At 36.2% G+C, this 11,109-nt stretch overlaps 2 protein-coding genes across 2 annotated transcripts; one reads left to right on the top strand and one right to left on the bottom strand.

Moving 5' to 3' along the window:
- The first annotated feature begins 3,637 nt into the window (after window positions 1–3,637).
- Window positions 3,638–4,830, top strand: LOC146480725 (uncharacterized). The gene has a single exon (XM_085109035.1). It carries the CDS (start codon window positions 3,647–3,649, stop codon window positions 4,622–4,624), a length of 978 nt encoding a protein of 325 aa, XP_084965161.1. The 5' UTR covers window positions 3,638–3,646; the 3' UTR covers window positions 4,625–4,830.
- A 3,367-nt stretch (window positions 4,831–8,197) lies between these two features.
- LOC146480724 (adenosine receptor A1-like) lies at window positions 8,198–9,208 on the bottom strand. The gene has a single exon (XM_085109061.1). The coding sequence runs from the start codon at window positions 9,206–9,208 to the stop codon at window positions 8,198–8,200; it is 1,011 nt and encodes a 336-aa protein (XP_084965187.1).
- Between the last annotated feature and the right edge of the window lie 1,901 nt (window positions 9,209–11,109).

Here is an 11,109-nt window from a genome sequence, read left to right as displayed (position 1 = left end):
GAGTTTTGTGGTTCGACTACGAATTAATTCTGATTTTCAAGTATAGAGTGTTTCGATTTTGAATTTAAACTGCATAATTTTTGAGGTTTGCTGCGCATTACAATTCCTGTTCAACATTAGTGAATACACGCGTCAATTAGTATTACACAAACAGTCTGAGAAGCAGCAGACTTGCAAGCAGTTTGATGAAAAGGACAACATTTTTATTTTAAAGACATGAATGAATGTTCACTCGCATGACAGTGTTGGTTAAACACCAAAGCTAATTACAACAACAAGGGATGTAATGCCAAAGAAAAGACATTGGATACTTAGAGAATAAAATACAAAAGCCGAGTACAAAAACAATTGATATGAGGGACTTAAGTTTACATGCCGTTCTTGGTGTCGCATTTTTGTTTTGTTGTTGTTGCTTAGTATTTAACCAACTCTGCAATTAACGCGTTATATTAAACAGACAATGGCAGATAAAACTTCCGAAATATGTCTCTAAAATTAAAAATTGTACTTTTTTTTTTATCGGATCATGCTACACTAACATGAGACGGTAAGTGAACATGCAGAGCACGTGATGTGTCTTCACACCGAACACCCTTAGGACTAAATGGAGTACACGTAATACCTATAGTTAGCTAGACCGGGGGCGGGGAAAATTTTGCCCGTGGTGATTTTGAACATAAATATATATTTTTTTGATATTTGCGCTAACGCCATGGACTTTTTACAGAATTTTGTGTTGCCATGGGCGGCACCTAATTTTTGACAGGCAGTGTTTTTTTTTGAGAAAGTGGAAACTCTCTTGTAAAATGAAGAAAAGTAACCTTTTTAACTGTAACTTTTGTGTTTTTAGCTCATATTAGTGTTCCTTTATTGGTTTTGATAACTTTTTGTCTAGTTTCGGTGCTTTCCTGAAGTTTTGGGTAAATCCAGAAATCCAAGATGGCCGCCATTTGGCAATCATGACTTTATTAGCACGATAGATAGGGTTAAATACAGCAAATATCCGGGGTTTTTATTACATGACAACCGGGGCGCGCGGGCAGCCCGGGTAGCCAGGGTCGCAGTATAGAGATGCCGGGCTAAGAGTTTACTTGTAATCGCATACTGTATATCAAGGCCCTTGCCGTATTGGGGAGTTAGCGCAACTACGTACATTTCATGGAAAAAAAATGTGTCTGCAACTGTTAGGCCAGGGCTAGGTAGAGCACCGAAATGATCTAATACTGGTAAGCAAAATTCTGCTGCGTATGTCAGCGCAATGTGGTGTGCACGGCACCTCGGCAAAAGTCGTACATTTTGTCAATGAACTGCCCTCTTGTTATATTCCACGAAAGTTTCGTTACGAAACAGAGTGATGCTCAGGGCGCATGCTACACGAAAGTTGCCGCTGTGGTACCAGACTGACTTATTATGTTGAATAAAGATTTTTTAATTCCTAACCAATAGTTCGTTTCATCGATAATTATCTGCTTGAAAATGGTGAAAGCAAACTGACTAACGCTCTAATAATCATAATTTGAATTTGAATGAATGAATTGCCAGTAATCAGAAACCAATGTTACGCGTAAATGATTCTGGGATCGCCAGGGGCAAACATTGCCAATGTACGGCGTAAAGTTGCTTTTTCGCCAAAAGCAGTGATTTTGGACAAAAAACCCCGCATTTTTGCCGTGATTTTCTGAAAAACGGAGGTGACTAATGTTGGTACATGAAAATTGTAAGTTTTTGTGTGAATAATGCGATAAAATCTATCGACAAACACTCTTTCTTGCGTAAAGTTGACTGGTGTATGAAATCTACTGAATCTACATCAAGTAATGGTCTCGAAATAGTACAAACTTAGGTATAAATTTGAGGAGATTGACTCAATAAAGCCTTTTTAGTTGTAATTACGTGTGCTGATATTTACAACGAGTATAATTGGAACTATGCCCGGCGGTGATCATTGTGCTGTATGAGGTTGTAATGGGGTAATGGCAACACAACCCTCACAGTTTCAGAGTGGAGCGAAGCGATAACAAAAACACAACCGTACGGAATTGAACGCATTGCACAGCTTTCAAAGAAGCTACAATGCCAAAGAAAGGATCAAAAGACAAATAGTCGTGCTAAGAAACACAACATCTTGCCACAAAAGCAAAATGGCCCGGCCCGGCAACATAAAAGCTGCAAGATAATGATTATTACACGGTTAAATCCTATCTTTGCAGAGATGAAAAGGGAGGCTTTAGTGTCACCCTGCGCTCTGTAGTGAGCGATACCAAACCTGAACCAAATGCCCCAAAGGGCATAAGAACGACAGGTCTAATAAACAGAACGCATAACCGAGAAATGACCTTTGAGATCAAAATACCAAACCAGCGACCATCACGCAAATCCTACAAACCATGAATGGTATTTAATAAGATGAAAAAGAAAATACAGGGGACACCGCTCATTTCATAGAGAAAAGGGTGTTCTCAAAACGATATACCCGTGAGGGCAAAATGTTCATTTAGGCTAAAACACGCCATGAGAGTGGCGCAGGCCTGTCAACCCCATTACAACCCCATTACAACTCCATACAGCACAATGATCACCGCCGGGCATAGTTCCAATTTCCACACACCAACATTAGTCACCTCTGCTTCTCACAAAATCCCTTTAAATCTATCATTGTATGAAGCAACTCCAGAGATTTGATTGGCTTAGCGGCCGTGGTATCTGAGCCGTAATATACCATGCCCGAGAAATAGCGACTATTAAATTTTCTTCCGTGGTTGTTCTTGCAAAGCGAAATCAGCAAAATCTAGCAATATTTCTTGATTGTTTTTAATAAGACAATTATTCCACTCGCGCTTGTTGGATAAGAGATGTTTATAGCCTTGTTGGCTATCTATCATCTCATGTCCAACAAGTGTGAGTGGAATAATTATTAATTATATTTTTGCATTTCCTTTTCGTTTTTTTTTTTATATAACGTATGACGTTATTAAAATTATAACAACACGAACATCAGAATCTTTTTGAATAAAATCCGATATTTCAACGTGAAGCTTAATTTTCCGCTTTCCATTAATAGCATCAAACCCTTCTAGAAAATGTTAGGCATTATCTTTCTGCTAATGACGATCAGTTTTATTATTATTATTATTATTATTATTATTATTATTATTATTATTATTATTATTATTATTATTTATATTGTGCGATTCAAGTTATCTTTTTTCAGGTGGCGTATTGGGTCGTTTATAACATAGAGACAGGTGTTGATTGTTTCATTGGACTTACTGCGTTAATGTGTTTTTTTGTGGCAAGATGGTAATTTTCAAATCCAATATATGTGTTTGTTAAAAATGTATCAGGTCACTAAGTGGAAATGATACGCGGATCATTAATAGTTAAAGGGAACCGCGAAGCAGGCAAAGCTCAATCATTGTATCATGTTCTATTGCGCGCGGTATTTCTAGAGTCGAGTATATTGTTAAAAGAAGAAGATACGCCACTGTTTAATCAAATTTGGATTCTGACGGCAGAATATTTGCTCAATTTTGAATTATTAACAAACTCTCTGAAGGGAGGAAATACACGGACACATCTCAATCACTTAACTGAGTTGTTAGATTTTCATCGCTAACTGGCTGGTTCGTTTTGGGTCCGTCGACCAATGATGGAAAGAAGTTTTGAGCAATCGCTTTGCCTTGGCAGTGGAATTCCCTTTGTGTGTCTCATATTCCTTATTTCTGTTCCAAATAGTATTGTCTTAATCGTGTACTACAGAAACCCTCTGCGCTGTTTCAGGAAGTCCTTCTCCGTGTTCCTAATCTTTATTGCAGCAATGGACCTCTTCAATGGAATTGTGGTATGTTTTGGAGAAGTAGTGTTGCGCTTTTGGTGTGCTTTTGGCGAGAAAAATGTTCCCCGAGACGGTGACAATGTGAAAATTCTGGGATACTTTGGAGTCAACAGCTCTATTCTCCCGGTAACAGCAATGTCGGTGGATCGTTTCTTAGCTGTTATTTGCCCACATTTCTATCATCGCAAAGTCAAGCCACGAAAAATTCTGCTCAGCAACAAAGCCATCGTTGTTTTTTCAGCGATTTTCTCTTTAATCCAACTTGACAAACATGTTCCTATGGATATTTACCTTACAGTTGACATACATTTGCATACCACCTTTCCACTTGTTCTGACGACGCTTGCATATTTGGGAATATTCCTCGTCCTGAAAAGGCGTGCACGAGTCGGCTTTCAAAGGCAGACGATAATGCCAAACAATCCAGATCTCCAAGAAATGCGAAAGATAAGAACTGCGCAAATGGAGAGAAAATTTGCATCTACTTCATTTTTCATTCTCCTGTTTATAATTTTGTCCCTTGTGCCATATTTTGTAGCTATCATTATTGAAGTGAATTGTCTTAGTTGTGGTGATCAGGCCTGGTTTTTCATATTAAGGGAATCGTGTGTTATTTTTCTGTTTATTAATTCGGCTGTTAATCCACTCTTAACAATTCTTCGCATTAACGAGTTAAAACAGTCAGTAAGAGCTGTTCTTCATTTGAGTCGTCAAGAAAATTTGAATCATTCAGGTAACTGCAGCAATCAGCAAAATTCCTTGGTAATTAATGACCTTCCAATGTCATAGCAACATGAATCTTTTAAAAAGATTAATTTTATTTCTGTTTGACATTTTGTTCCATAGGATTTGTCAGAATTGTGTGTAATTCAGTGTCATAAATAAAACATAATAAAAGATTTTGGTGATTTTTTTTTCATGGCATTTCTATTTCGTTGTTCGTGGAAAATGCGAAACAAATTTCGCCTACAAAAATATATGCCTCACGGAAAGATAGCGTTTCTTTCTTCCTGACAGAACTTGTGTGAAAGTAATATCTTTAAGTTAGTGATAAATAATACAGTACCCTCGGCTTATTACAACCAATTCAACCTTAATCGGAAAGTTCTTTTTAAACGATAATTTTCGATACGTGAAGATAAAAAGTTATAGAAATATCAATTTGTACAGCTTTACTCTCTCTTCTTAAGGTGTTATGATTCGCTTCCTTTAATTAAAAAAAAATTATCACCACATTTTACCATAAGTTTTTGACTGATAAATATTTAATTATGTTTGGAGATAATTATAAATACGTGTCAGCAGGGGCCGTTATATGTTATGGAGAAAGACTGAACCGATTTCTGTGCGCTTTTTGAATGGTTGTATGAGGTTTCTTTTAAATGATATATATAATTATTAAGTTTTGAGTTACTAGCATCAGATAGTTAGAAGTGGGTCAAAATTTACTCAAGAGAAATTTTAGTTCCAGCGACAATTTATACAGCTTTTCCCTCGTTTTCTACGACTGTAAATTCAAATAATTATGAAAGCGTTTTCATTTTACCATTGTCCTAGATTCTCTTGAGAGAGAAATTAAACATAATGTGTAGCCTACTAAGTATATTATCATCGTAACTAATAAAAGTTTTCGTCGCTTTGTCATTGTCCTTGATTCCCTTGAAAGTCAAATTGTTAAAAATCATATGTAAAGTATACTATATACTATATACTATATACTCTTAAAATTTGTGACAAGCACTTCCTCTTCCCTGTTCAAAATTCTCGATCCAACTTTGAACAGCATAATAAACGGAAAATGTTTGGTACTCAGGCTTACACTGTGTTTTTGAGTAAAACAGAACTCATGTATTTAACTCAATTAGTCTATTGGTCAATCACATATGACCTTACTTAAACCTTGATTCTTTTGTTAGTTCATGACGGACTAAGGTTCCATCAGTACGTCGTAATAGTACTGAAAAAGAAAACTAAGCACTTCCTTGGCTGTGCAATTGCCCTTTTTTGCTCTTTGAGGCTCGCTTAATTAACTGATTCTTTGTGCTCCTGGTACTTCTTATTTCAATTCCAAATAGCCTTCTATTGTTAGCGATGTACAGAAATCCGCTTATCATCGCTTCAGAAAGTCAGAAGGCCATCTCAGTACTTCTGGTGTTCATTGCAATAATTTGTGCCTTTACTATGAATTTTGCCTAACTTCAGCTAACTGGGATTCAAATGGATATTTCCCATTTGATACTTATTATTGTTGTTATTATTATTATTATTATTATTATTATTATTATTATGATGATGGTGATGATGATGATGATGATGATGATGATGATGATGATGATTATTATTATTATTATTATTATTATGAAGCAGTAGAAACGTCTGTATGCTATGTACAATCATTAAATAGTATGATGGGGCGCGTGAGTGTAACCCGTTGACTATAGTGAAAACCCTAGTCTTAATCCTAAGTAACCTTTGTACATAAATGAAATATGTCTGGTGGTGGAAGTCATCACTACTAATAAAACGTATTATACAATGAAAAGCGTAAAAGCGTTTGATTTGTCTAGAGGAGAGTGTGATTAGAGTATAGACGCACGGTTGACCACATTGAGTGGGGTGACCGGCACACGTGATCAGAGTCTAGAGTCCAGCCAGAGCGACTAATCAACAAAGTTTTGCAAACTGTTTTTGCGAGAAGCGGACAAACAGAGGCAAATTTTCGCAGGAAAAGAAAATTGTCTGATGAAAAATTGGACAAAGACCGTCGAAAGTGAACTCAACCAGGATATTTGTTGTGACGTGACAAGAAAGGAAGCATTTATCCAAATAAGCTTATGTCGCCGATAGAAATCCGGTAAATGGCGAGTAATCAATTATAAATCACTGTGAAGTGACTGACATGCTGTAATATTTTTGAGACAGAAATTCCTTCTTCAATAAAGGTTAGTTTTGAAAATGTTGTTGTATTGTGTAGAGATGGTCTCAATTTTGCTGGAAAGTTTTGGACTCGGCTTAGTCAACGTGATGCTTGCTCACGAAATATGGTAAAAAATCTTGTTTATTGTATAAAACAAATATACTTCATTTTGTCGTGTGTCTGTGCTCTGATAACGCACAGAGGACGTCAAAGCGTGTTGAATTTCGCCATCAGTAAACATCAGGGCATCGAGGTGTCCAAATTAACTTATCCTTCATTTTATGGCTGATCAACTTATAATAGGTGAAACTTAATTGGATAAGTCAAACTTGTAAGGACGTAGTTTTGAACTTTGGCTGATTTTACCATGGCGTTGTGCAAGAATAGAAGAGTTGAAATGAAATAGGTGGGATTCTGCGAGTAGGAAGAATTAACTGAGCTGTAACTTTTGTATGCGATTTAATTTTCTGCGTTCATTTTTTTTTTCAGCCCTCAAAACGAAACAAAAGGAACAAAAAATAACTCGATAGATTTTTGACCATTTTTCACGCGTTAAAACAACAAAATTGGTTTCATTCTGTTTACAAACAAAGAAATGCCCACGAACAAATATAAACGTTATAATTGATAAAAAAACCAGTTGAAACCAAAACATTAATATGGTTTCGTTAAAAACTTTGCTCGTAGATGTTAATCAGTTCTGCGTGCATTTACCAAAAAAGAGATATGCGTCTCTTTTCTCCATTATTTCTGTATTTCAGTCAAAACAAAAGATGCATTAACTGTCCTTTTTTCTCATATATTCACTACTTAAAAGTTAGTGTACTTAACGATTCAAAACAAATTAAACAAACTCAGTGAAGGAATATAAAGTTAGAGAATACGACGAGAATTTCGATAATCTTTTTGTTCCAAACCATGATTCAACTGAACATGACACCATTTCAATTATTATACAAATCAATTATACAAAGTCTCACCAGATGCTGTGCAGAGTTTCATTTGTTCTTAATTTCCTTTACTTATTAACATTTCCTAATAGAAGACAGAAAACGCAAATTAAAGAAGCTAAAGCAACCGAGGGGGATTGGACAGCCCAAAAAATAGTCTGAGGTTCCAAGAGGTATCTTTCAATTTCCAGATATATCTTGACACCGTTTCAGGCTAGCACTTAGATTTGCTTACAAGTCGAGCTTAGAGAATGAGAAGCGAGCGGGCGACTTTAAGAAAGTCTAGCTTGCGCTGTCCAATCACGAAAATACAATATCATCATTTTTACACAAAATAAAAGAATAATTCCACGTAAAACCGTAAAAACTTTATTATTTTAATTTCTATAGCTTCATTATTTTAAATTCTAGCCAGTTATGCCTCGTCATATATGCGCGCACATAGCTTAAACAGAGACGCCATTTTATTGTAGCTGATAAACAACATCGACGATGTTATGTTGTTATTTTTTCTCTTAATTCTTCTTCGGTAACATTGGCTTGGCTTGTTATTTTGTTGTTACGTTCTTGTGTAAGACTTCTTAGGTGGAAATCACTCTGATCGACTCGCTGTCTTAAACGCAACACAATTTTCACGGATTGTCTTAGTTCACTGATGCGCCATGCTGTTATAAAAGGGCTGACAGCCGAATTTAGAAACAGAAATACTAGGGCTGATTCCTTGAACGTGAAAAACCAGGTTGGGACTCTACATTCATGGCATTTGGCTTCGATAAAATTTGCAACGAAATAAGGAAGAAGCGAGAGAAGTAGAACAAGTAAAATAAGGAATGTAGTTATTGCGAACTTTCTTTCCTTTTTTGCGATTCTTAGTCGTCTCAAATTGTAAAGTGTTGGATTGGAAGCTGGCGTTATCGCGTGCTTCTTCAAGTCTTCACGAGATCTCTTCTTCAAAATTAAAAACATTTTCAAATATACTAGGAACATTGTCACAATGGGTAATGCAATATTCAAGTAAACATCTATGAAGCGGTAAACATCCATTGAAATCCGAGTGACTTGTACTGAGGCAAAAATTGAGGAAAACACACAAATAGCGGCATTGAATAGCACAAGTCTCCGAGGCTTGATTTTGCCAAGATAGAAATGTGGGTAAGCAATAGCTACAAGACGATCAATGGACATCGCTGTCATTAGGAGAATGGAGCTGTTAATTCCAATATATTCTAACACCGTGATAATGTCTCCTTCTTTCGGGATTCGCCAGCTGCCAAAAGCGCACAGAAACCGCACCACAGTTTCTCCAGAGCACACAATGACACCATTGAAGACGTTCACCATCGCAACGAAAAACAGAAACACGGTGAAAGCTTTTCTGAAGCAGTGGAGAGGGTCTTTGTACAACACGAACAGAACGAAGGCATTTGGAAGCCCAATGATGAAAAACAGAGACGCAAAGGGTATTCCACTGCTTAAACATAGCGATTTTTCAGAACCTCCATCCATGACTGCTAGATTATGTACAACGTAATTTTAGGTCACCTTGAAGTTTATTCTTTGTGCTCCATCTAGATTCTTCGACTTACGTGATCTCTTTAATGAACGTAGTCGTGGATTCACACAGAGCAACCGATTGTGACAGTTCTGAGTTTATTTGTCTGCTCAGTTAAAAACACTGTTTCGCATTGAAACTTAATTAAAAACTAACCATAAATAAGTAAAAATGCTGCCTCATCGTGTGACATACATGGAGCTTACTGTTTGTTGAGCCAATTACCAGCAGGGTTTTTTCATTGCTTTCTGTAATATTTACTTTGAGAAGACAGATGGAAACTCTAAAAAAGGATATTAACACATAATAGGAAAAAGTCCAGTCTCAATATCATTAAACATTTATGGTTTATGTTTGGAGTGCAGTGGTGTTTCACAAGCTTACGAAAAAGTGGACCTACTGTAAGGACTGTACTGGAGATGCCATTCAAAAATAATCTTTCCAATCATGAATCTATCCACCTTGAAATTTTTTCGTTAATTTCATTCTTTTTGATAAAATCGAACGCTATAGTTCACTCTAGATATTTTTCAAATTACAAAAAACATGATTATTTTAATGTTGCTTCCTGTGATATTAGAGAGATTTATGGCAAACAGAATGCAAATGGCAGAAATGACCACGTGATCATGTTTACACTATATCGCCAAACGCTCCCTGTTTTTAGTTTCTCGGTATAATTTCGTAATTTTGCGTTAGCATCAAAGGACAGAATGATTTGCACTGTTCTAATCTGAGTGCTAATTATGTCAAGCAAAAATAAACGCAAATCTCAGGTTTGCCTAAAACGTGATTCTAAATTTCTCTATTTGCATGTTGCCTTTTTATTATACATCAGGACTTCAAGTGGGTCATTTAACAAACAGATGGTGACTGGTCGCACTTTATTTAAAAAAAAGTGCTTTTAATTTTCGCTATTTTATGTTTCTGTCTTTTTTTTTCTTTTTCTTTTCTTTTTTTTTTTTTAGCCATAAACAGTTTGTGCATCTTAAATTTTCTGTATTATAGAAACGACCGATAATGCAAGCAAAAAGTTAGGTTTGTCTTGAATATATTAAAAGTAAGTGCTTTTGATGATTGCGACAGAAAACGTTTAGCCTGGCAACGGAAATTCTCTGTCGATCCAAATACTTTTAGCCCAAACATCATTACTAGGCACAAAAGGCAATTACAGGCGTTCCGGTGACGCACGACTGAACCTGAAGGCATCGTGGGTGTGTTACCGTCCGTGCTTATTTTTTTATAAAAAGGCACAGAGGAACATATGTCAGTTTAAAAATACAGCACAGTTATGTTCACGGTCAATGATACACGTTTTCTTTTTAAAAATTAACACCCAATTTAGACAGAACAAATCAGTTAAAAATACTTTAAGGCTGAGCAGTTTCTTGTAACATGGAAATCGAATTTCAGTTATATGACTTCCGTGAACTTGGAAACTGAAATATTGGACAATACTGGGAGCTTTGCGTAACCGCGACGGCAACGCCAACGAAAATGTCACTTGAAAATATGTGCGTGTTACTTGCCTTACTTTGCGGATTTCCAATCTTTCATGAATATAGTTTTGACCACAAATGTCCGTTGCGGTGCATCTTTACCAGATAACATCGAAGTGAAATTCAAATTGTTTTTATTATCAGGCAAGTCACGAAACAGTTTTTATCTGCTCCACATTAGAATTAAAACCAATGTTACATTCAGATTAGAATTAGAAGTCGAATTAAATTTCATTGTATCGCTTTGTTTTGCTTCTGTTTTTTTCTTTTTGTCTCTGAAGGATGAGTCAAACCAGAAAAGTTTTACACCACGGTTTCTCCTCATTATAGGTCATATAGAAAAAGCCGAGTGTTTC

The sequence above is a fragment of the Pavona decussata genome, unplaced genomic scaffold (assembly GCF_977016875.1).
Source record: "Pavona decussata unplaced genomic scaffold, jaPavDecu1.1 SCAFFOLD_52, whole genome shotgun sequence".
NCBI lineage: Eukaryota > Metazoa > Cnidaria > Anthozoa > Scleractinia > Agariciidae > Pavona > Pavona decussata.
Note: the sequence above shows the minus strand (reverse complement) of the source record. Positions and strands in the feature narration are given on the sequence as shown.

What these genes read in the sequence shown, in the direction of transcription:
- LOC146480724 (XM_085109061.1), bottom strand. Translation starts at nt 9,208, where the DNA reads ATGGATGGAGGTTCTGAAAAATCGCTATGTTTAAGCAGTGGAATACCC.
- LOC146480725 (XM_085109035.1), top strand. Translation starts at nt 3,647, where the DNA reads ATGATGGAAAGAAGTTTTGAGCAATCGCTTTGCCTTGGCAGTGGAATT.